This window comes from Cavia porcellus, unplaced genomic scaffold (genome assembly GCF_034190915.1).
Source record: "Cavia porcellus strain 051 isolate PalLab524CR breed Dunkin Hartley unplaced genomic scaffold, mCavPor4.1 scaffold_8, whole genome shotgun sequence".
NCBI classification, from domain to species: Eukaryota; Metazoa; Chordata; class Mammalia; order Rodentia; family Caviidae; genus Cavia; species Cavia porcellus.
In genome coordinates, this window is record NW_026947491.1 from 90,152,814 (window position 1) to 90,178,601 (window position 25,788).

The 25,788-nt window shown below is 57.2% G+C and overlaps 1 protein-coding gene across 1 annotated transcript in view; it reads right to left on the reverse strand.

The window, feature by feature from the left end:
- Nucleotides 1-6,107: 6,107 nt before the first annotated feature.
- Nucleotides 6,108-25,788, reverse strand: part of Gnptab (N-acetylglucosamine-1-phosphate transferase subunits alpha and beta) — a 28,387-nt gene continuing 8,706 nt past the window's right edge. Inside the window, exons 6-21 of the mRNA XM_003475915.5 lie at nt 25,301-25,365; nt 24,666-24,800; nt 20,731-20,892; nt 20,420-20,599; nt 20,003-20,173; nt 18,507-18,630; nt 17,783-17,986; nt 16,269-17,302; nt 15,807-16,006; nt 15,512-15,731; nt 14,561-14,674; nt 13,726-13,811; nt 12,939-13,037; nt 9,623-9,790; nt 8,912-9,002; nt 6,108-7,538 (exon numbers count right to left, since the gene is read on the reverse strand). Coding sequence (XP_003475963.1) covers nt 7,461-7,538; nt 8,912-9,002; nt 9,623-9,790; nt 12,939-13,037; nt 13,726-13,811; nt 14,561-14,674; nt 15,512-15,731; nt 15,807-16,006; nt 16,269-17,302; nt 17,783-17,986; nt 18,507-18,630; nt 20,003-20,173; nt 20,420-20,599; nt 20,731-20,892; nt 24,666-24,800; nt 25,301-25,365 — 3,131 coding nt within the window. The 3' untranslated portion in view covers nt 6,108-7,460. The remainder of the gene's footprint in view (nt 7,539-8,911; nt 9,003-9,622; nt 9,791-12,938; nt 13,038-13,725; nt 13,812-14,560; nt 14,675-15,511; nt 15,732-15,806; nt 16,007-16,268; nt 17,303-17,782; nt 17,987-18,506; nt 18,631-20,002; nt 20,174-20,419; nt 20,600-20,730; nt 20,893-24,665; nt 24,801-25,300; nt 25,366-25,788) is intronic.

Here is a 25,788-nt window from a genome sequence, read left to right on the forward strand (position 1 = left end):
AAGGAGAGCCTTGTTAATGTCAGCTATGTTGAAAATAATTATTTATTGAAATTTAATCCTGAAAATTACTTTGTTCCCATATATTCAAGCAAACATAAATATGGCAAAAGTTCCTTCAATGATAACATGAAGACATAAAATAGTAGGCACGAGATCCTGAATTTGATTCCCGGTACTGAAAAAATATATATATGTTTTTAATATAGTGCCAATATCATGCTCAAAACATTTCATATTTAGAAGCACTTAGGATTTTGGACTTTCAGACTAGGGACGCACAACTAGTAAAGTCTTCAAATATTCTGAAACCAAAATAAACTCTAAAACCTGAAACATTTTTGTCCCAGAGATTTTGAGTGAGAAATATCCAACCTTATCCTAATTTTGATTTTCCTAACTGAAGATAATTTTTAAACTTATGAATGATTTTTAAGAGCAATAAATAAAACATCAAAGATAGACTTCAATTTTCTCATGAGAAAATTTCAATAAAGGCTTTGTTTTTCTAAATTTATAAAACATTCTTCAACTGAAAGAACACACCTGGCTCAATTATCCTTAGAATTCATAACATAAAACCCATGAAAGAATAATTATATCAAACACACAAACAACTATTTGTAAAAAAAAAAAAAAAAAGATGCTTTTAAGTGTATATTTTACTAAGAGAAACACAGACCAAAGATAGCAAACATTTGAGAGCACTTTTAAATACTTTTGTGGAAATTTCATGGCGTATTTTTATGATTAAGTACTGCATTTTATAAAATTTTCATACTTTGCTAACCATATACCTTTATTATGGATTCACAGTTACCTTTCAGTAAGGATAATGGAGCTGTACAACTACATAAATACTTTATACATCTATTTTTCTTCTAAAATTCCATTAAAGTCACGCGTCTGCAAGCCATTCCCATTCATATCAGTGAAAGAGTAAATAAGGAAACCTATGAAGCCAAATCGCAAATGTATAAAGCAAAGCACTGAATAATACAGTCTGATTAACAGTTCCTACTATACAAATCACAGAAGTTTAAAGTAACTTTATTTAAATAGGAGAATCGGGCTGGGGATGCAGCTCAGCAGCACAAGCGCCTGCCTGGCAAGCTCGATTGTCAGTTCCGTTCCAGGTACCAAAAATCAGTGAGTGAACGAACACACAGGGTTAGGGTTAGGGTTAGGGCTGGAGCGTCTCCGAACACGTACCTCCGAATTTTTCCAGCATATTCTGCACTTCACCGCTGCGGATAAATGGCATGTAAAAGCCGTGAGGCCTGGCGGGGAGCCCCTGGCATGCCCACGGCCCGCTTCACCCCAGCGCGGCCGAAGCCCAACAGAAGCAGCCGAGCTCCCGCGGCCCGCGAGGCGCCTACCCCATGTCCTCCAGGAGCTCCGCCGAGGACCGCTTCTTCCCGCGCTTGTCCATGGCCGGGACCTTTCCTGCAGGGACAGGGAGGCAGGAGGGCGCCGTGGCGAGCGCGTCGGGCTGCTGCGCAGGGCCGGCCGCCTGCCGCCCGGGAACCGGCGCCCTCCTGCCTCGGCCTCCGCGCACCTGCGGGCGCCGCCCGGTCCTCGTCGTCGTCCTCGTCCTCGGAGCCGCTCAGCTCGCGCTCGTCCTTCTCGGCGGCGTAGGCGCTGGCGGGCTGCTCCTCGGCCGCCTTGGCCGCCTTGCCCGCCCGGCCGGGCTGCTTCTTCCCGCTGGGCACCATCGCTCCGCTCCGCTCCGCTCCGCACCTGGCGGGCAGCGCGCGGTGAGGGGCCGGGGCCGGGACCCGCAGCCCACGCCCGAGGCCGAGGCGGGACGTCTCCAGACGCAGCCCGGACTGCGCAGCGCGGAGGCGGCTCGGTGGGGAGGCCTGGGGTCGCGCCCAGCGCCTCAGATAACCCTCTTCCCCGGCCGCCTCGGGCCGCGCGTCCCGCACCACCCGGGCCGCTCCGCACAGACCCCTCCCCTCCGCCCCGACGTCCCCGCGGCCGAACCCCGAGCCCCCAGAGGCGACGCTGAGACGCTGACGACACGCTGACCGACTGACGACTGAGCCGGCTCCCGCCCGCCTCACCCGCACCCCGGCTGCCGTCGAGGCCTCTGAGAAGACTCGCTGTCAGCGCGGGAAAAGAGCCCGCGCGCCTCAGGCAGGAGTGGCGCTGATTGGCTGGGTGCTGCGTGCTGATTGGCTGGACCCTGAGGGTGGGGTGGGAAGGCTCCGCCCCCTTGGGAAGGTCCCAGGGTCATTCCGGGGTTATGGGCAGCGGGGGCTGCGCAGGCGCGAGGCGTGGTGCCAGGCCAGCTCTGACAGGGTCCTGCTACCTGTGTGCCCGTGAACACAGCTGATTGGGACCAGGTCTCACCAGCGTCCCCCATGTCTCCTCAGGCATCCAGCGTCCAGCCCCCTTGCTCCAGACCTGGCCCTGTGTGTGTTTCCTGTGACAGAGATGGGAGGCAACCCTGAGAGACATTGAGAGATTATGGAAATTGATACTGAGACAGTCCCCCCAAAGCCTCAGGCAGTCTAGCGTTTGTGATTGGCCATTGTCTAGTCCTGGGATTGGTGGTGAGTGCTGGCCCCGCCCAGAGGCGGAGCTTTGTGGCTACCATGAATGATTGCCCTTTAGCTACCCCACCCAGCCATGTGGCCAGCTGTGTATGGACTGAAACCCCCAAGAACTATAAGCTAAATAAACCTTTACTTCCCTAATTTTGGGCATTAGGTATTTTATCTCAGCAAAGAGAAGAGCAATCAATACAGAATTTGGTACCAGGAGTGGGAGCATTGCTGTGACTGTACCTGACCATGTGGTTCAAGAGCCTTTGGGACTGACTTGGGGGAAGAGTTTGGAAAGGTTTGGAGGTGTCCCCTGAAAGAGCAGCCCTGGAACACTCTACTTAGGCTGTTCTGTATGGGAGATTCTGGTCAGAACCAGAAGACCAGTAAAGACCAGGCTCGAGAGGTTTCTGCCAGGGGGAAGGACTGCATTGGTTGTTGGACTCCAGTTGATGTATATCACGGCTTGGCATTTTGCTTCTGTCCAGAGACTTTGCCTGAGACTAAGGTTAAGGGCGATTGATTAATCTGGCAAAAGAAATTTCAAGGTAGTCGAATGTTGAGGCAGTGGCATGGCTATAGTTGGGGCTTTTAGACAGATTCATGTTGCAAATAAAGACCAAAGAACCTAACAGTGTGATTTAAAATGTGAGTTTGGGCAGAAAGCTGTGGACTATAAAGATAGAGCTGAGATCTCAACTGCTGAGAAGAAACAGAAAAATAAAAAAAGATGGCCTGCGGACATCACACAGCCTGGAGAGCAGCTGGAGGTTTCCTTGGTTTCTTCTGTAGAAGTTGGTCATTTTAGACTTTTTGCCTTTATGTGGGTCAGTTACAGTATCAGCAACTTTTTTAAAGAAATGTTCGATTTCATTTAGTTTTGGAAATTTGTGTCAAAAATCAACTAAGTAATGCAGTAATCTCCTTTATTAAAATTTCCTTATTATTAGTGGTGTTTTACCCGTGCCTGTGCATGTGTGCACTGAGTGGGCGGAGGGAGGTGTGTCCTTTCACTTGCTTATCAATTTGCTCACTTCAGCTGTTTGTTCTGCAGGCCCCGCCTCCCTCTGTAGCCCAGCCTGGCCTTTAACTGGCGGCTGCCCTCCTGCCTCTGCCTCCAAAGTACAGGGATCGCAGGCGTTCACCTCCACGGCCCCTTCCTTCTCGTTTCTCCAAGGGACACTGCTCTTTCTCTCCAGATCCTGCCTGCCAACCTTTCCCAGCTAGAACCAGGAAGGGTGGAGTCTAATGTCTGGTCTCATCTCCTGGTTCTTGGTGGAGACTCTCCTCAAGATTTGGTTTTTTTTAGGAAGATTCTCGCAATGTAGTCCAGGCTGGCCTAGAACTCTCTATATAGCCCAGGTTGGGTTTGAACTCATGGTGATCCTCCTGCCTCAGCCTCCCGAGTGTTTCGTGTGCCACAACATGTCTAAATGGTGTACATTTACCAACAACAGAAAAACAGCAGAACGAGAACTTCCAGTGAACAGACGCAGAGGCCAGAGGATAGGAGGAAGGGGCCTTCTGTAGTAGCCACAGTTACGGAAGTATCTCCCTCTCATGCAAGTAAGGCACTGGAGCAGCACCCTATCAGACACTGACCCGGTGTCATGCCATGTATAAACTGCCCAATCAAAAGACCTCTTTAGATTTGTTCATGTTACTGAAGGATCAGAAACAGAATATCTTGATTCACTGTGCCCATATGCAAATGAAGGGTCAAAAAGAACATCTTCTGATTGGTCCTGCAAACAGCACCAGATTCAAGTGAAGACCTGAGAGACCAAGTTTCCTTCTGGCCAAAAATAGCACTTTTGGGGTCAGAGATTTAGCTCAAGGACACAAGCACCTGCCTGGCAAGCACAAGGTTGTGGGTTCAATCTCTGGTGCCTCCCCAAAATAAGGCGCTTTTGTGACTGGCTGTGTGTAGTGATGATGCTGGGTGCCCGCCCAGGAGTCCTGTCTGCATTACCTAATAAACTTTCTGACCTTTACTGCTTTTATTTTTGCTCTATTCTACCTTTGGTCCTTAAGACTCCTTTTATTATTTTTCTACCTTTAATTTTGGACCACTAGATTCTTTCTTTCCCACCTTTCCCCTTTCTTGAGGTGGGCATTTGTTTATTTATTTGAGACAAGATACCACCCTATGTAACCCAGGCTGCCCCGGAACCTGCAGTGATTCTCCTGCCTCAGCTTCAAACAAAACAGGAGACTTACATCTCTGTGGTTCCTAGAACTTGGTTTTTCTCCTTTCTCAAGTTAGTTTTCTTTCCTTGTGAAACCTTCTCACTTATACACATGGCTTCAAATACCAGCTTCTCCAAGTGTGGCCCAAGGCCAGCCTGCAGCAGGGGGCAGGGCGGCTGGCTAGGGGTGAGGGTACACTGAAGACTCCGTGGGTGGTTTCGGAGTAGGCCTCTGTTTCAGAAGGCCTTGGGCAGGCATCCAAGCACACGTGGAGTGACAGGCGTGGGTGCCACTGCCATGTGGGGACCACACGAGCCAGGGGGACAGGAGAGGATCTGGGTTCCAGGCCCCCTCCAACCCTTACGGCTGTGAGACCCACAGCAAGTCGGGGTGTGGCATTCCCTCCCCCACACCTCCCAGCTTTGAGCCGGCATGGTGGCGTACAGGCCTGTAATCCTAGCACTGGGGAGGCTGAGGCAGGAGGAGCACCGTGAAGTCAAGGTCAGCCCGGGATACACAGAAATCTTACCTAAAAAAACAAAAAACAACGAAAAGCATGGATTGGTACAAGTGCACATCCTCAAAACCCGTCTGCCGGGCCTGGGGCTCCGCGCTTCAGGTCCAGCTGTCTGAGAAGTTTCCCTTCTTTTGAATCGTGCAGTGCTGCGTTTTGTCTCATTCTCTTCAAAATTCCTGCCCAGACCTCAGCAGTGGCGGAAAGGTGCTGAGACGGGGCACCTGTGACGGCTCACAGGACAGAGCCCCAGTGGGATGGGGCCCTTATAAAGGGCTTGACCCGGGGTGCCTGGCCCCTGAGCCCTGTGAGGACAGGATGGCACCCCAGTGGGAGGCAGGGTTCCAGGTGCCACCCTGCAAGCAGAGCGTCATCCACCACCAGACAGCGGAGCCTGGCGGTGCTCTGACCTTGGACTTGTCAGCCTTCAGGACTGTGTGGGCATAAATTTCTGTTCTTCACAAATCACTCAGTCCCCCGTGTCTGTCACAGGAGCCAAATGGACTTAGGTACACACTGGACTCCCCAGGGCTACGTCTGCATGAATGGTCTCCAGCTTCACAACTTCCCAAGGCCTGGAGATGAGGCTGAACACGCCCGTCATCCCAGCACTTGGGAGGCTGAGGCAGGAGGATTCCTGCGAGCTGGAGGACAGCCTGAACTGCATAGTAAGAGCCTATCTCAACAAACAACAAAATTCATAAGGCCACCGACTCATCAACTTCCAGGGTACCCGTCCCAATGACCCTCCCGAATGACAAGATGCACGATCCCATGGATATCCTATGACTCTATGATCCCACCCATTTCCCAGTTCTTCGTGGGGTGTGGACTGGGTTTATGTCACTAGAGAAATCTCTGTGACGCAGAAATCTTTATTTCTGTATAACCTTTCTAGAATAAATTCTTTGCTATTACAGTGATATCCTGATAACTCCCTGAATTTTCCCGCATGATGAATTTTATCCAGAACCCATTTCACCTGGGCAGGACGCTCCGGTACAGCCTGACACCAATCTCTGTTTAACCTCCATAGTGCTTAGGCAACACCCAAGTCACCACATGGCCGGGCCAGTGAGTCCTGGGCTAGCGCACAGGGAGGCCTCAAGATTTACGGTCAAAGAGTCGTACAACTGTTTACGAGACTTCCATTTTGGAAAACGGCACAAACAGTATTTACATTTCAAGTTCTTTTTACAAATATGTGCGCCACTATGGAAGAATACTGTTAAGACCATGATTTAAAATACCTGTCTCAATTCAGAAAGGGTTTGTAGAATTGGGTGGCCACAAATCCACCATAGATGATATTAGGAGACATCACTGTGCCTCAGGGTTTACCCGGACAGGGCCTGCGGGTCAGGTCCAGCTGTGCACGGGCCTTGAAGTATTAAAGAACAGCTCAGAAGGCAGACTGCAAACACCTAGAATGTGTGACGGACACAGGTGTCCTGTGATTACGTGCCAGCTGGCCTTTTACAGAACAGGTTTGTTGACTGACTCATGCTGTACACAAAAGCAGCTGTGGCTGGAATATGGGTGGGGGGTGGTGGTGGTGGTAAACCTGACCCCGGGCGCCAGCCCTTGGTCAGCACTGCCCGTCTGGAAGGAGACACTTTTGTCTATGTGCGTTTCCAAAACATAACGACATCTCTAAGAGGCAGCGCTAACACGGCAGCCCTTGGTCATCAGGCCTGTGGGAAAGCGCAGTGCGTCCTCTGGGGACTGAAGAACGGCGACGAGGTTCCCAGCTGGCCATGGGCTGGTCAGCAGGCAGAAGTGGACTGGGGTCTTCCTCACTCATCTGGGGACTTCTGTCTTGTCAGTCAAAGGCGACAGTACCCTGTCATTTCAGTAATCAGATTTGCTACTCTCAGAAGCAGGAACGTGACAGCGACGGTGACTCGTGACAACGGACAGACGCACGGACGTGGGGAGTCAACCCCGCAGAGGCAGGGACCAGGCTTCAGGCTTCGAGACCCCCAGCCAGGCCTCTGTTCTCAGTTTGCCACGGTCACCCAGGGAAATCGGCAGCAGCTTTATAAAAAGGCCGGGTGGGCCACGAGCGGATGCTTTTCAGCGAGGCGGGCTCGGAGCCACCGTCATGGTGGCGCGGAGTGTGCAGGGGTCCCAGGCAGCAGCCCAGCACTCGGTCCTCCCTCTCGGTGACGCTGAGGTAGGTGGCTTTGGAGCTTCCAAACCAAGATCTGCTAGACCTTGATGCGATCGGGGCTGGCTTCCTTGTGTGTCCGCCTCCTGGGAAATACCTTCCGCTTAAGGGCAATTAACTAAAGGAGAAAGGCAGAGAACACGTTACTTCCCCGCTGGAAGGCATAAACGCGGCTCCCTTCTCTCCATCAATCACAGCCGTGGTCTCCCAGATGGGACAGGGCAGCAGGCGGTTCCACCACAGCTCGACCCTCCCTAGAAACGCCACGCCCGGCCCCGTGGCTGAGCCCTGGGTCGGCCCCTCGGGTTCCAGCCCAGGCGACCCAGTGCTGATGCTGTCACCCACAACTGACAGCCTCCACCATGGCATCCATAACCCAGACACCACGTGTCCAGGCTTCCTTCGGAGGACCTGGCTCGGTTTAATTATGAAGATGCTGCCTCTGGGCTAAAATGACCACATTTGTGAGGTTTCTCAGAGCTGGAGCGACTTCGATGCTGGATCAAGGGGTGACGGGTCCCTAACTGGCCACCAATTGGGTCCATTCGGCCAGGCTGGGATGAAGGGTGTCAGCGCGCACCGGCCCTAGGCGGCGGCCGGCATATGACCTGAGGGATAGGAAGCGGCTTGTCTCCCCACCCCCGCTACCTCTGCTACTCAGCAGGCGCCATGAGCTGTGCTCTGCCATGCCCTCTGCCGGCCAACTATGGCCGAATAACCCTGCCCCGTTAACCGGGGTGTCGGGCACTTTGTCTTAGCAATGAGAGAAAGAAGACCCTGTTTTCTTCTGTGCCCCAGCAGCTCCTCCCAGCTGCCACCTCTGATTCCCGCCCCAGGTTGCCAGGGGCTGACGCCTCCGTCCTTGGTGGCCAGGGCCAAGCCACTTCCTGCCCACTCGCCATCTCCAAGCTCCCTTCAGCAGCGCTGCCCAGAAGGCCGAGCCTACAGCTCTGAGAATCATCAGCCTGTGCAGCTGCTTGGAGCCCAGAGCCGGTATGAACACTTCCCCAAGAGCCTCGCCCTGCAGCCTAACGCATCCTCCTCAGCCCGCCTCTGCCTCCTTCATCTCCAGGGGAGGTGAGCCGGGGACCCAGGGCTGGGCTGGAGAGGTTGGACAGGGCAGAGGGGGATGCAGGTGGACAGAGGGGGATGCGGGAGCAGGTAGAGGAACCAGAAGAGGGGCACAGGGGAGAACCCAGCCAGGGCACAGGAAACGCAACTGGACACTGACTGCCAGCATTTCGGTGACACTCAGCCTGGGGACACCAGTGCCACTCAAAGGAGTTCAAAGAGACTGGGTGAGCATGGAGCCTGGAAGCCCGGGGGCTCCGAGGTGGGCTGGGGCCAGGTAGGGAGGCCTTGAGCTCACCTGCTGGCTCCATCAGAGGCCAGAGGTGACGGGACAGCGGCCACCAGGTCAGGCTGCCTGGACGGGGCACACACAGTGGGGTAGACACACTGAGAGATGCTGGTGACACCCCTGTCACTCACCTGCTCGGCAAAAAACGAGAAGACGGTGAAGATGATCAGCGTGGCCAGGACGCAGTGGGTCCAGAACTTTAGTTTGTCTCGGTAAGCTCTCCTGTGGGGAAAAGCGGGGTGCAGGCTGAGCCCGCAGGACCAGGACACTGCCCAGGCAGGGCACTGGTCGGCCTGGGTGGTGCCACCTAGACAGGACTGCAGAAGCCATTGCTCTCCACACCTGTCTGTCCTTCGGGTCACCTGTCCAGGACACCGACGTGCGTGGTCCTACGGCTCCCCTAACAGCTCCAGCAGGGCTCCCGAACCCTCGCCTGAGCCAGGCTGGCACCCTCATGACCACCTGGCTAGCCAGCCCTTCCCTTCTGTGCTGACTACAAGCAGTCCGATACCGTGAGGAATCCCAGCTAAACCAAAACCCCAGGCATGCGATTTTTTTCAGGTCCCTAAGATGCCAGAAAATGTCTTTCCAATATCAGAAGCAGTAAAAGCCAGGTGTGGGGTACATACCTACAACCCTAACACCTGGGAGGCTGAGGCAGGAGGACACAAATTCAAGGCCAGCCTGGGCTACAGATCAAGACCTTGTCTCCAAAAACCCAAACCAAACTAACAAAGCACAGTGCACGTTCTACTGTGTTTCCAGAAAGAAGTCACAGGGTGAGTAACAGGAAGGGAAGGAGGTCAGGGCCGCTGGGCGGCTGCGGGCAGGCCAGGGCTCACCACTCGCGCAGCTCGCGCACGTGCAGGAAGCGGTTGCGGTACTCCCGGGGCAGCTCGAACTGCGACGGCAGGGGGAACATGGACTCGTAGAAGTCCCGCAGCACGGCCTTCACGGTCTGCGCGTCCTTGTGGTTGTGGTCAATGTTGTCGTTCAGGCAGACGAACTTCCTGCATCGACAGAGCGGGGGTTACCAGGCCTCACCGGCAGGGCCTCAATCTAACGGAAGAGTGGGCGATAGGCACCCCACGTGTTTGTTGCTGATTGCTTTCGGTTTTTTGAGACAAGGTCTCCTTATGCAGTCTGGCTGGCCCTGCAGTCATTCTGTAGCGCAGGCTGGGATCCTCCTGCCTCAGCCTCCCAAGTGCTGGGATGGAGGTGGGTGCCTTCGTGCCTGCTTTCCAAGAGTATTTCTGAAGGACATCCATGCCGTGTCTGTACACTGGCTGACGGGGGCTCCCGGGAGCCCTGCTCCGTCACCCGCTGCTTCAGAAATTCCTCACTGCGCAGCCAGAGAGCCAGGGTGCACCGCCTGGGGCGGCGCGGGGTGGCAGGTTCAGGAATGACATCTACTTCATGCAACCTGAACTTGGCAGCCAACAATGCTGTCAGTCAGGGAACACGGGGTTGGTGCTAGGAACGCGTCTGTAAGGACCGAGTCAAACCCTCTGAAGTGACGGCAGCCGCAGATGACAGAGAGCTACGGCTCCCGCTGCTGTGGCTGCAGTGACAGCGTCCTCCGCTGAGCTGCCAGGGCCAGAGCTGGCAGAGGCAGTGACAGTGCCGACTCCCTGAGAGCTTCAAGGCAAAAGTCACCCCCTGAGGGCCGGATAACTGTGGCCGGGATGGACGGGCTCCTGGGTGGACTCCAGAGTTAAACCCCGGGAAGCCCAGGGCTACAGCGGGGACAGAGGGCCAAGATCAGTGCAGAGCTCATCGGGCACAGGACAGAAGAGAAGCCCGCGGAGTCAGCCGCACCGCATTTATCTGACAGCACAGCTACGCCCAGGACTGATAAAAGGCCAGGGGGAAGGCGCTCACTGTCCGGACGGGCCAGGAAGGGAGAGACTGTTACTGACTTTCAGGGTGACCACGTGCTGTGTTAAGGGTCCTTACAGCAAAGAGATTCACACTAAAAATACACGGATGAAATGAGGCTGACTTGAAGTTGCTTGGTAAGCAGTGACGAAGGGGCGGGTGCATTCGGATGAAAGAAGACGGCACAGCAGTGCGCACCTGGAACTCCAGCACCTAGGAGGCTGAGGCAGGAGGATCGCAGCGGTTCAGAGCCAGCCTGAGCGACAGAGTGAGTTCAAGGCCGGCCAGGATGACATGGCAAGGCCCTGTCTTCCAAAAGCCAACACCGCTGGCGATTTAGCTCTGCGGCCTAAGCGCCTGCCTGGCAAATGTGAAATTGTGAGTCCGATCCTCGGTACCATAAAAAAGCCAACACCACAAACAGGATCAGACACAGATGGACGCCGCGGAGACAGTGATGTGCGTGTGGAAGCCCGCTGTGCTACCACTCAGACCCTGAGCCCCAGTGGCACCCTGCACCAGGAAGGAACGAGTGAAGCGAGGGGACACAGGCGCTAGGGCACAGCGGCGGCACAGGGAGGCGGTGCCCAAGCTCTGGGACGCGAGGCCCTGTGGCCTCGGGGAAGCTGCAACAGCAGGAGGCCGGCGGGGCAGAGGAAGCTGACCCAGACTGCGCCTGTCCCAGGCACTTTGCAAAAGGGATCAATGTGTCCTGAAAAGCTGGGTGTGGTGGCGCACACCTGTGAACTCGGGAGGCCAAGGCAGGAGCCTGGGCTACAACGGGAGTCTAAGGCCAGCCTGAACTGCACAGCGAGAGCCTGTCTCAAAAAGACCAAAAAAAAAAAGTCCTGACATCCAGTCGTGCCTGGCAGTGTCCCAGCTACTTGGGAGGCTGAGGAAGGAAGGCCACAGGCTGGAGGGCAGCCTGGACAACTTGATGCAACTGTCTGGAAAAATAAAAAAGGGCCGGGACTGCAGCTTGGAGGTAAGGCACCCCTGGGTGCCATCCGCGGCTCTGGGAAGGAGAACAACTCTGTGGTCTGAGTCCAACAAAGTAAACGGGGGTGAAAGCCCACAAGTTGCTGCAGACCACGGGAGACCCAGAGCACTGGTGCAAAGGCCCCAAGCCGCCCAAACTGGGCCCCAAAACCTCAGGGAAGTTTTCTCACAAGCCAGACCCAAGACACAGTAGGTGCAGACAGCGGCTGCCTGCATGGCTGGGAGAGACTTATTTTTAGGAAATCTGGGGTTTTTCCCTGGCTCCCTAAAGAAACTAAACAAGCACTAAAGATATTTTTCTGATTTGTAAGGAAAAAAATCATGATCTTAAAAATACTGTATCTAAAATTTTTACAACTTTCATCACTTACGAATAAAAGTTCCATTCAAATGAGGCAAAACCAGAAACTTCCAACAGCATGTAAAAAACTCGAAATACAAAGTGTTCATTTTATATACCAAGATCTTTGTGTGTTTGTCTGTGAAAATGTTGAAACAGCTCCTTCCTAAAGTTCAAAACAACAAAGCCAGGCATGCTATCAAGCCCCTGCACTTAGGAGGCTGAGGCAGGAGAAGTGTCAGGAAGCCAAGGTCAGCAAGACCCTGACTCAACAAAACAAAACAAATGCGTAAAAACAGTCACAACAGAGGCTGGGGATTTAGCTCAATGGCATAAGTGCCTGCCTTGCAAGCACATGGTCGTGAGTTCGATCCCTGGTACCAGTAGAAAACAAACAAACAAACAAACAAAAAAAAAAACAGTCTCAACAGAAACCCTTCAAAAAGTAGATTTTAACTTGTTTTTATCAAGGTACCCGGGCAGAGGCAAGAGCCACGCTGCAAATACTCAGTGGGCTTCCTGCATGCTGGAGTCCGCTGGCCTTGAGCTCACTCTGGAGCCCAGGCTGCTCTCAAACTCACAGCGATCCTCCTGCCTCAGCCTCCCAAGTGCTGCAATTACAGCTATGCCCCACCACACCTGACCGTGGCTTTTTCTTAAAATGCTTTCCCCATGTGTTTCCCCGGTCTGCGACTTCTGGGGACCTTCTTGTGCCCATCTGCTCTGAGTGGCGATAGGAGAGACTAAGAAACCTCATTGTACCTCTGGAAGCACACACATCTGACCTCCTCCTACCTTTCACCAGCAAATAAGAGCCTGGCAGTGTGGGCTGCCTGGGAGGACGTCAGGGCACTTGAGCGGGGCCAATTATTCACATTCGCGTGCTAACTGAGGTGGCCACAGACCACCCAGGACAGCGGCAAGCCCACGCGAGTCCGTACCTGGGGTTTTTCCTTATGTCGTCCAACTGGCCCACCACGTGAGAAACGTTGGTTCGGATCATCTTAAACGCGATTTCCTCCTCCCCCATGATCTCAAACCTAGTCGTCCAAACACAAAGAAAGAGGTGACACATTTGATTCGCAGGGATACCAAACAGGGTCAGCAGAAAGAGCACTGTGACCACTTCGTGTGCCCCACATCCACAGAACGACTGGCTCAGCACTGCTGAGGCAACCGCCTCACAAGGGGGGTCGTCTGTTGTCTCCTTACGCAGCCCAGGCCGGTCCTGCACTCATGGTGATCCTCCTGCCTCAGCCTCCCGAGGGCTGGGATGACAGGTGTGGGCCACCTCGCCCAGCTCACCGTGACTTTTACAAAGAAAGCTTCACAGAGGAAACACTGTGCCGACTCTCAGAGGTGGACTAAGTGCATTTTGCACAAAAAATGTGCATGAGTGCTTGACAGGCTGGAGGCAGAAGCCCCGGTGGGTATCGGGCTGTTCCCCAAAGCCTTGTGGGCTCCTAATGGGGCTTCCGGGAGGGGCCTGGTCACGGGAGCAGGACACGCACTGGCGGAGGACACGGATCACTGGGGACGTGGCTGCGGGTCCGTGTCCTCCTCCCCCCACAGCACCTCTCCTGCTGCCCTGGGTCAGAAACCTGCACAAACTGCGAACCACGGTAAAGCTTTCCTTCTTCAAACACATCAAAACTAAACGAGGCACTGTGGCACGGAGAAGCCGCCGGCCTGGTCTCCAGCCCTGAGCGCAGCGGTGGGGTCACTTGCCTGTACTTGTTCCTGTCCTTGTAAGCCTTGTGGATTTTGTCGGTCACGGGCTTACAGTTGGTCACCAGACTCTTGGTCACCGGTGGCTGCGAGAAAGCGCAGGGAGGGGATTCAGACAGGACGGGGACAAGGGCGACATGACAAGGGGCCCTCGGGCCAGGGGCAGAGCAAGTGGGCAGCAAACGCCAGGATGGGGGATAACGCATCCGTTCTAATGTGGTCCTGGCACGCTGCAGCCCGGGACGGCAGCTTGTGTGTAAAGTCTTATTTTAATTGCAAGTTACACTACACTACGTCAAAACAGCCCTGACGGGCTGGTGGTGCGCACTGTGACTCCAGCGTTCCTGTTCCATTTTTTTGGTACTGGGGATTGAACTCAGGGCCTTTAACCTGAGCTACATCCCCAAACCTTGTTTTTATCTTGAGACATGGTCTTGCTAAATAAGTAACCCTGAGAGTCAAAGCTAGGAAAACTCCCAAGAGGAGGTCACTGAAAAGCACAGCTGAGATACCACTCCACTGTCGGGCTGCGTTACACACTCACACGTGTGCCCGGGGCGGGATCAGGAGCTCACGCCCACTGTCCGCACGGTGCCACCCACTCCCCGGCTCACTCCAGGCAGGGAGCGCCTCTGCTCTATCACAAGCTGGATGTCACAGGGCTCCCAGTGACCCCGCCCGGGGAGCCCGGGGCTTCGAGGCACAGCACCGCCCCCACCAACCACTTCTCTGGGGCTGCCGTCCCCTGGAAGACCCGGCACGGTCGCCTGCTGCCGGAACCCCAGCATGCACTGCACACCGCCCGCAGGTCACCCACTGGGACCCCGGCACTCACCAGGTTGGGGTCGTAGTAGGCCTCCTGGGTGGGCGGCACAGCGTGCAGCTGAGTGACGTTAGCGGGAAGCATTTTTGAGCAGTTTATTAACATGTGTTCCAGACCCGTCAGATCCTAACGCAGCAAAATACAAGGTAAACCTGTTGCGTGCATTATAACCAATGATCACGGTTTTTTAAACATAAATTACATAAAACCTTCCACGAACGGCTTAAATACTACCCTCAGACGTGCTCTGCCTGACTTCTTTTGCATGTGGCTTTTCCACACAGGGTCTCAATGAATAGTCCAAAACGCCTGAAACCCACTATATGGTCAAGGCTGGCTTCAAATGCAGTGTGATCCTCCTGCCTCAGCCTCCAGAGTAGTGAGATTACAGATGCCTAGCACACGTTGGCTTCTGACATGGTTCTTAAACATAAAGGTCTCCAATGAGAGCAGGAGACAATGCAAACATGCCTCATCCCCATTGTGAAGAGGCAGGGCCTGGCCCGTGGGACCCCATTCCCCACGGGTGCCCAGGGCATCCAAAGGCTTCCAGCAGGGGAAGCTGACAGAGGCAGGGCTGATGGCCACAGGTGCACCAGCCCAGACCCCACATACAAGCCTCACGTGGAGGTGCCCGTGCCCACCTCCTCCCCAGGAAATATGTGCTCAATCCCTAGAGAGTAACCTCACTGGGCGTGGTGGTGCACACCTGTCATCCCAGCATGCGGGATGCTGAGGCAGGAGGACTGCTGCAAGTTCGAGCCCAGCCTGGGCTACACAGCGAGTCCACATCTCAAAAGCCAGACAAGCATCTCACAAAACACCAACTTCAGGTTTGGTTCTAACTTTAGTGTAAGAACAGGCTCGTGTGACACACCCATAAGCGTGCAACATGCCTGCGATCAGTGTCACACTGAGAGCCATCCGGAAGAGGGGCACTTACAGGAAACATCGCCCCGTTACCTGCAGGCTCAGCGGCAGCTCGTGCACGCGGGTGGCCAGCGTCCGGATCTCGCGGTCCGACAGGACACCCGAGTGGTCCGTGTCCACCTCGTCGAAGACCTGGGCCACGTTGAGCGGCTGCAGCGCGCTCATGAGGTAGTAGAAGTAGGAGAAGGCAAACTGCATGTCCTCAGAGTGCCGCACCTTGTGCAGGGACGTCCTGTCGAACTCCTCGGGGAACCTGCAGGGACGGGCACAGGGCGGTGAGCCGGGGCCAGGCCGCACACAGGGGCCACCCGGCAGGCGGCGGGCTCACATGTCCTGCAGCTCCTGCATGACCACGCGGTCGATCATGTGCGGCATGTGCGCCGGGACCTTCCGAGACGCGAAGCCGAACTTGCTGTTGAGGATTTTGTTGACGTAACGCAGCGAGTCCGCGAAGGTGTCCTGGAGCCGCCGGCCGGCGTGGCTGCTGTCCGTGAGGTAGGCCAGCTGGGTCTTCAGCGCCGCCTCCTCCTGCAAGGGCGCGGCTCTCTTAGGGCTCAGGCGGGGTGCACGCCTGTCATCCCTGCACAGGACCAAAACCACGACACACCCACACGGTGGTAAAGCTTCCCACAGCCTCCTAACCACACAGCACCGGAGGTCACTGCCCCACTGCGGGCCAGCAGAGTACCCTCGGGTGGCGACTTATGGCCCTCGTCCTGCGAAAGCGGCCAAGCTGTTGCTCCCAAGGGCACCGGCTCCAAGTTGAGGCAGACAGTGGACACTCACTGACCTCCAGCAGGTCCTGGAAGTACTTGGTCTTCTCCCAGGGCAGGAAGCCCAGGTAACTCCCGGAGAGCTCCTGCTGCAGCCTCCTCCCGGGCAGCGGGGCGGCGGGGTCTCGGGGGTCGGCAGCACCCGCCTCCACCTGGGGCTCCTTCTCCACGGCCACGTTTCTCTCTCCCTGGGCCGGAGGCGGGTGCTTCCTTCTGAGCGCGCTGCTGCTGCTGCTGCTGCTGCTGAGACCTGGGGCTGGGCTTGCGGCTGCCCTGGCCTCCGGGACTGGGGATGGACTGGCACCTAGGAGACGGTGGAGACGGTGCCCTTCCGCTATCCCTGCCGGCAGAGCTGGCCACAGGGGCTGCTGTAAGCCTCTGCTGCTGTCCAGGCTCCGGTGACCCCGTCTTCCTTCCGTGACAGTAGCTGGGCTGATGGCAGTGACCGGGACGCTGGTGAGAAAGGCCTGCAGCAGGGCTGACTTGGACAGGTTGTAGCCTTTCACCGTGATGTCACCCTGAGCCAGCTGCAAGTCCAGGACCCTGAGCCTGGCCTGGGCCTCTCTGGGCAGCAGGGAAACGTTCACCTGGGGCATCGGCAGTGGCTCATGCGGCGTCCCGAGCCTCCGGACCCTGGGGAAGCGCTTCTCCTCAGGGACATCCTCGAAAAGCACCTCGGCCTCGGGGGGCGGCGTGGAGGGGCTGCCTGGGGGCGCACGGGGCTGCGGGGTGCTGGCGTTGGGCCTGGGACCCTCCCGTGTGTCCACCTCAATCGCCAGCTGCAGCCGGAACTCGCGCTCGGCGGCGTCCTGCAGCGTGAGGTTCAGCTGCAGCGTGGTGGCGTTCATGCCGCCATGCAGCAGCAGGTGCACCGTCTTCCACTTGTTGGCGACCGACGCGTGCCGGATCACGGGGCTGTCACTGTAGGAGCCCTCCACACCCCGCTTGGCGATCTCAGCGAAGCTGAAGTAAGGCTGCCGCTCGCCCCTCGGGAGCACGTAGCGCGTCTGGTTGGGGCGGAGGACCACCTTGTACAGCTCGTGGAAGTGATCTGCGGGAAACGCACACGGAAGCCAGTGCTTTCCCCCCCTTCCTTTCACCGTTTGGGGGAGCCACCCCAAGAACCACCCCAGGGCCAGCAGCAACCAGACACAGTCTGAAGGGCGCAGTGCTGGCCTTGCCGTGGGAGCCTGCATTGGGGAGCAGAGCATAGTTGTGCCCCGCCTGTCACTGACATCATGTGGTCCAGGCCAGGCTCTGAATCCCTGCAGGAATGCACCCCCTGCCCCCGCCTTCATGCCACTCCAGGGACGTCCCAGCCTCACCACTTCCCTATGGACCCCTCCCCTTGCCCGTCAGATGCCCCCCACAGCAGTGGTGGTGGCCCGGGCACACTGGAGAATGCAGTGCATCTCGTCTCTTTGGCTCAACTCCTCACAGGGCCGGACACAGGACAGGGCCCACTGCGCTGGACAACAACGACCACCCACGAGCCCTGGTCAGCCTGGGCGGCTCCCAGCCGTCCAAGTACCTTGGCCACAGTCGCCGGCGTCGAACCCGCAAGCCAGGACGTTGCAGGCCTGGTCGCAGAACTTGTCAGCCAGCCAGGAATTGGCACAGCCCTGGCTGCAGTAGGAGACACTGCTGAGTCCACCACTGAACTGCCAGGGCTGACCACCGGCCACGCTGCCCGCGCCTCCTCCGCCGCCCACGTAGCGGCTGCCTCCGCTGCTCCCTGTGGGACACAGGCTGCCTGGGTGTCGGGCGGGGCACAGACAGTCCCCTTCGGCTCCCGGCGTGCATGCATGGATCATAACAATCACTGTGGGGCTGCAGGACTCGGCCTGCGGCGGGAGCACAAGTATGATGGTCACAGAGGTGCCCTGAGTGGGGACCCAGCCCAGGGGCTGAGGCTGAAACACAAACAATGATGGACTGAACACGTGTGTGTGCGAGCACCTGTGTGTGCGTGCATGGACCCGGCCTTCACACACAGTTACATCCCCAGCCTTTACTAAGCTTCTAAGTGGTCACTGGGCCTAACTTTGCATCCTCCTGCCTCAGTCTCCCGAGCACTGGGATTTCCGGCCTGCCCTCACACCGGCTGGATTTTCGAGGCAAGTGGTGAGCAGCAATGTCTTCTGCATGAGACCAGGCTCTCAACACCAAGAAACACTAACACAGTGGTCACCGGGAACCACGACCACCCCTTCGGATGGGGGAACTGCAGTGACCCCGTCTCCGCACAGCCGTACCAGCGCAGTCGCCGCCGTCCCAGTCACAGGCCGAGTTGTTACAGGCCTTGTCACAGTAGCCGTCCTTGATCCAGGAGCCGGGGCAGCCCTCGGCGCAGTTCGGCACGGGCCATGTCAAGTAAACCTGCGACACCAGAGGAGAAACAGGCTGACTTCGGTGCTTTTTGCTCTTGTGCTAAAATACCTTCAAAAGGAAAGTCAGCCGGGCGTGGGGGTGAACACCTGTAATTCCAGCACCGAGGAGACAGGAAGATCGAAGCCTGGGCCACACAATGAGACCCCGTCTCCAACCAAACCAAAAACATAACAAGGAGAGGAGGAGGAGGAAAGAGGGCGAAGAAAGGGGGAAGGAGAACAGAGGAGGAGGAGGAGGTGGAGGAGCAGGCAAGGGAGGGCGGCCCTGGAGAGGCTCGAGAGGCCCTGGGCTGATGGCGGCCTCCCCGTGTCCCTGGGACTGCCGGCCAGCCTGCCACTCGGGGTCACAGCTCACAAATGCCCTCCCCTTGGAGACCCCGCTTCTCCTGCTGCACCACCAGCTCCGCTCCGGGGCCCGGGGCTCCCCAGGGGGCCCAGAGCAGGGATCACAGGGCATAGGCTGGGTGGTGTGGCTCTGAGCACACAGAGTCGCCGGGTTTGGGAGCTTTAGCTCGTGGTGCCGAGTCTCTCTCCCTGGTCACCAAACCCTCCCACCAGCGCTCCGGGGTCCCTGTGCCACCCGCAGGTGGAGCACGAAGCCGAGGCCTGGGAGCACAATGACCCAGGCTCAGCCCTCTCGGGGCACCCCACAGTGAGCTCGGCCTCAGCCACCTGACCACCCTCGTGGTTCTGATTGTTTGCTGCTCCACCCGCGGGTCACGGGACACGTGGGACACACCGCAGTCCTGCCCCCGTCCCCAACTCTGCGTCCGCTCCTGTGAGAAAGATCTGACCCCTACTTCCTGTCACTTGTCTCTCACTCTGGTCTCTGTTTCCACTCTGGGTTTCTCACCTAGGGAAGCCACGAGACATTTAAGCTTCCATCAAAATAAAACAGTTCTGTACAGCTAAGGAAACCAAGAGTGAAGACACAAACCACAGAACGGGGAAAGGTTTGGCCAGCTGCTCCTCAGACAGAGGACTATCAGAACGTATAAAGAAATCAAGATGAGAGCTCTGTATCTTTTAAGTGCTGACTTTCATAGTGACTTTGCTGTAGAAAATTGAAGGGCTGGGCGAGGAGTTTGGGTATCTGACAATGAAGCAAATTACCTGCCTGCATTCGTGTTTAATGCCTTAATTTTTTGGTTCGGCCTCACTCTCAGTCCAGGCCGGCCTTGAACTCACCGTGTGGCCCACACTAGCCTGCAACACGGGGCAATCCTCCCCCTCAGCCTCCCGAGTGCTGGGGTCCCAGGCTGTGCCACCGCGCCCGCTCTGCACCCACACTTCCAGGACTCCGGCTTCCAGCCCTGTGCACTTCCTGTCCACACCTGAACCGGGCCCTGGACGCCACTCACCTTCTGCCCCTTGGAGTGGCTGTAGAAGTCGTCCGGCCACACATCCTTGCCAAACATGACGTCATCATTCAGGTAGATGAACTTCTGCGACAGCCCCTCGATGCGATGGATGTGGCTCTCGATGGCCGGGGAGCTGAAGGTGGGCAGGTGGCTCAGGTTCCGGAAGACTTCCTGTAGGTGGAAAGGGGACTTCCTGTGAGCATGTGCGGGAGAGGGAGGACTTCCTGTAGGTGTGAGCAGGGGAGGGAGGACTCCCTGTGAGTGTGCAAGGGGAAGACTTCCCGCCAGTGTGCACCAGGCAGGGGAGGGGCCCTGGAGGAGGAAGAGCTCCCCAGCGTGTAGAGCAGGCCCGGGGGAGCGGAACCCTGAGACCTAGACCACCGTGGAGGTGCACCCTGGAAGCAGGGGTGGGCGCACCTGGTGAGTGACCACCTTCACCCGTGGGTTGTCCAGGTTGAGCCAGGACGGGATCTGGCCGTTAGTGACGATGAAGATGTTGCGCACCCAGGGCGCATGCCTCTCCACGGAGCGCAGCGAATACCTCAGCTCCTCGTTGTCCTCGAAGCGGCTGGCGGAGACATCCTCGTCCTGCTTAGACTGAATGACATGGGGGCCTCAGGCCGCACCCCCTGCCCGCCGCCCCAGGGTGTGGAGTGCCAATCAGGAGGCTGAGGCAGGAGGACTATCTCCCCTCCCGGCCCCCCGTCTGTGCCCCACAGAGCACACACCTGGCTGATGGCGCCCAGGTCCCACAGCAGGTAGGCGGGGCTGAGCGTCAGCTCCTTGCCCTGGATGGTCATGTTCTTCTTCGTCTGCTTGTTCAGCTCCTGGAAGTCCCTGGGGTTGTGCAGGTGCAGGAGCGCCACGCTGGCCTCGGAGTACAGCTGCAGCTGTCAAGGCAGGGGACAGTGCTGGGGGGCTCAGCGTTCCCCCAGACTGGAAATTCACGCTGCGCCCCAGAAACCAACATAGCATCCCGGAAATAGCCCACAGAGCATGGCCAGCTCCGGGGCATCACACACAGGAAGGGCAAGGCACGGCGCAGCAGTGGCTGGGACAGCTCAGCGCACTCTGAAACTGTGGCCTCCCACCAGTGGCCCTAAGTGAGGCCAGGTCTCCCCACTCCTGTGCAAAGTCACCCCAACTTTCAATGATTTGGCTGTGTTTTTTTGTTTTGTTTTGGATTTTTTTGGCGTTTTTCTGTAGTACTGGGCATGAACCGATGGCCTTTGCAGTACACTTCATTCCCAGTCCACTGTTCACTCTGAGACAGGGTCTTACTAAGTTACATTTCCCCAGCCGGGCTCCAAGGTGTAACCCTCCTGCCTCAGCCTCCAAGAGTGCTGAGCTGAGAGGCATGCAGCATCACACCAAGCCAGGCCCTGCAGAACACGTGCTGGCGGACAGCGGCTGACTGCTGCTCTAGGACCTGACCGGTCTGCTTACAAAGCCTGCACTGGACCCCGCTGGCACCTGCACTTGGAGATTGGGGCCACCTGGATGGAGGGGAGCTGAGCAGGGCTGCCTGAGGGCTTCCCCGAAACCACCTACCAGCCAGAGCCGCTAAGAGGGCAGCGGGGAGCTGCTCCCTGGACAATGTCCTTCGGTCAGTGACCCTGACCTAGGTGCTTCCCACCTAAAGCCCCTCAAAGGCTCCAGAGCCCCAGCCTGACGAGAGACACCGCATCCAGCAGTGGGATGCGTGTCCTGCTGCCACCATCTGGGGCACAGTGGGAGGGGACAGCACAGAGCAGCCTCAGTGGCCGACACCCCCACACACACCTGACCAGACATGCGGGCTGCGCTGCAGCAGCCCTGGCCCAACCGGTTCCGCAGGCCAGCCTTTCCCTTGGGCCCTTGCCCACCCAGGTCCCCAGAACAGAGGAGTCCACTGTCTGTCCACACTGCCCCAGGAACCTTTCCCAGCTGGCCTCCCACGGAGCCCAGCACGAGTCCTGGTCCCTAAGAGCTGCTGCCACAGTTTCCTGAAAACCATGCACTTGAGGGCCGTGACCTCTGCCTGAGCCCCTCCCCCTCCCTTGTCCCCTCACCTCCTGCTTGGGAAATTGGCTGCATCCATCTGGCTCCAGGTGGCCTAAGCACCCTCAGGGCACTTTGTTTAAAAAACCTTAGCTGGGCCTGGCAGCAAAAGCTGGCATCCCAGCGCCTCCCAGGTGAGGCTGGAGGCCTGCAGTGAGCTCAAGGCCAACCTGGGCTACACTGCCAGGCCCTGCCTAAAATACACAATCTTACTAGAGAGACCACACCCAGAGTGCTTTATGCCCTCTGAGGCAGCTGGACCAGGACACAAGCTTCCCCGGGGTGGAGCTGGGGGGGGAGGGGAGAGGGGCTCACAGGCACCCCCTTCCTGCTCTCTGTCCCTGTCACTCTCCAGTGGCACTCAGGCCCAACCCGCCCTCCTGCTGGAAACGGACACGGGCGCTCACCTGTTGGAGGTGGCTGAACCCCGGCCACTGCCACCCGAGCTCCAGACACTCAGAGCCGACAGTCCTGGAGCCCAGTGGCAAAGGACACAGTGCATCTTTTGTTCTTGTTCTGTGTTGTGAGACAGGGTCTCCTTACGTAGCCCAGGCTGGCCTCCAACTTCCCCTTGGCCTCCCTAACCCTGGGACTACAGGGCCGCTATCGCAGACGCTAGGTGCAGAGGAATCGTTCAGGCAGGCAGTGCTGGGCCCCTGGGAGCCAGTGCACCACACCACGACTCCGCTGGAGGCCAGGCCTGGATGAGACTGGCAGACCGGCCTACACGCCTGCCTCCCTGGGAGACCACAGGAACCTGGGGCTGTACTAAAACTGGTATTGTTACAGACAGCTGAGTTAGACCGGAGTATTACGGGCAGGCAGCCAGGGCAGGGCCTTCCAAGGGCTCCTTCCAAGGAACCAGTGCAGAGGCCCAGACACCTTGCAGCCTAGGAGGAGACAGACCCCTCCGGCTATGGGCCAGATCTCAAAACAAAAGATAAAACGAAGGCTCCCGCCCGAGAGCTAGACCTCAGGGATGGATGGGTATCCTAAGTAGGGATCAGAAGGAGCCAGGACCCAGCCCTGTTCTGTGTTTATCCCGCTTGCTCCAGGACTCCACTCTCACTCACTCCTGATTTAATCAATTTCACTCTGAGCAATTCATCTCACTGGCTGACCACAGCTCTGTCCCACCTCCTGCCCACCTTGCGAGTTCCTGTTTTCCCCACCTTAGACCCACCTCACCTCGTGGTTTTGCTCTTTAAACTCCCTAGAAAAGACAGAGTCCCTGCCAACCCACTAAGACCTCCTTCTGTCTCTCTCAGACAGAAGCTTTCTTTCTCTCAATAAACATATTCTGCTCTTAATCTCCATTGTTCTTAAAAGTCACTGATTTCAGTGAACACAAACTCCTACGGACATCTAGTGGGCTAGGGAGTTTCGCTCCCATTTCATTAAAATCTAGGGAGACACCAGTCACCCAGGCGGTGACCACGGCCTCCTGCTCCATCCCTTTCCTAGAAAGCTTCTTGCTCCCGAGACCTGCTTCCCACTGGGCCGCACTTCCCAGGCAGCTATGCTGGTGATCTGCAGGGTGACCACAGTTCTGTCCCTCTGCACATCCACTTCGCCATCTGCTCTGCAGGACATGCTGTGTACCGCGCCCCCCCCCCCCGCCAGCCCGTCAGCCCCTTCTGTCTCTCAAAAAGTCCTGCTGCTCTGCACCACACTGCTGTTCCAAAGAATTCGCCCTTCCACTCTGGGAACCCTGGGGCACGTGACACCCAGTAGGCAGGGCGTCAGCACTTCCCGTCTCCATCTCCACCACGCCTGGTTAAGACAACCAGCTTCAAACAACAAACAGGTGGGAAGGAACCAAGGTGTGGGGTCACTGGAGACCTTGTGAAGGCCCCAGCCCACCCCACCTTAGGTTCCACCCCCAGACTTCCTGAGGAAGGTGGGGGAGGGCAGGCACCAGGTCAGCTGGGGGGGCACAGAACACTGTGGCCAACTCTCAAGGAGCACAATGGCAGGGGCAGGGATAGTTTTCAGGCTGGCCTCAGACTCACAGTGATCCTCCTGCCTCAGCCTCCTGAGTGCTGGGACTGTGGGCATCAACAATGAATGGACGTGAGATCTCCTATCTGAAGCATCATCTTTTCCTCAGCAGAAGCTTTCGCAGAGGCCGAGCACACTCCCTGTGCTGCACCCTGGAAGCTTGGCCTGCTCCTCCCAGGCCTCCACGCCCCCTCCGCAGGTGCTGCCTGGCACAGGTCTTAGGAGGCAGCCTCACCGATGTGCCCTAGAGGCTGGTGCACTAAACCCGTGACGTGCCTCCCACCAGGCAACCAGAGAACCAAGAGTCTGGACATTTCGCCCATGAGCAAGGAGTGGCCACAGTGGAGGTGCTTGTTTCTGGTCCTAGCTAATCAGGAGGCTGAGACAGGAAGATCTCTAAACTCAGGCTGAGCAACTGAGCAAGACCCTGGCTCATCCCCAGTGCAGCAAACCAAACAAAACAAAGCACGGGTGAGGGAAGAAAAGAAAATCTCTATACTCGTGTAGAACGCAGTCCCCCGGCCCAACTGCAGGTGAAAGGGGCCAAGGAAGGGGGCCGTCGCGGGAGGGGAGGGGCAGCGTGGGAGGTTTAGGGGAGCCAGACAGGCGCCCCTGCTCTCACCAGGCGGATTTTGGCAGCCAGGCCCTCAGGCAGCTTGGTCCGCAGCTGACTGGTCTCCTTGAAGGTGGGCGGGAAGCCGCTCAGGAAAGCCAGGTCCTGCATGAGCACCAGCCCGGGGACTTCTCTGTCTGTGGTCTGCGGAGGGAGGAGACCCCGCCTCACCCTCCGCTCCCGAGGAGGCCGATGCCAGGGAAGCCGGGGCTGGGCACGGGAGGGGGCGCTGCGCCTCCATGTCAGCTGAGGGCCCACGTGTCCAGGGCACCACAGACTGGACTCTGCTCCCCACGGCTGCCTCGGCACCCCGTCCCCACGCGGGGCGTCACGGCAGTCTCTGCCCGGCCGTGTGTGTCCTCCGCCGGACCCTCCAGGTCAGGGACAGCGTGACTGCTGAGGGCCTCAGGTTAAAATGACCATGAAAAGGAGCCATCTGGGGGGCATCAAGGCAATGAAAGGCCTCCCGGAGGACTCTGGTGCTGCTGCGGAGGCGGCGCCCACAGGGGCACCCGCGCTGGCCGCAGGGAGCTGCTGCAGATTCACAGTGGCCGCCCTCCACACTAACGCTAACCCGCCTCCGACAACGCTGCACGCTCCCAGGTTTTTCTCTCACACCCCATAGTACAGTACCCGCCGCGTACCAGGTAGCCCCTCCAAACCGTCTGTTTGCCGCTCCCCTTCAGCAGGCTGGCGTGGGCATCTTCCACTGCAAGACAGGAAGGACACTCCTGAGCCAGGGCAGGTGCTACCGCGCCTACCTGTCCGGAGAGCATCGCACCATCTGGGCAGTGGCCTCGGGAGAGGTGGTCAGTGGAGACTAAGGCAGCCGCTCGGCCCAGGCGCACAGAGGGAGCCAGGGTGGTGAACACACGTCCTGCATCCCAGACACCTTGGGACATGGTGCACACAGGCTCCCCATACTGGGTACCACCCACGACATCCACTCGGGCATGAACACGGAGCAGTTCGCGAGCATAACCGAGCTCAGGCTGGATCCCCGAAGAGGAGGACACCCACAGGAGGAGGAGGAAAGCACAGAGACAGACACCGCAGGGGAAAAGGGGAACTTTGGAAAGAGGAAACCGAGACCAGGCAGACTCCTCCTGGGTAAGGCCCAGCCGGGGGAGGA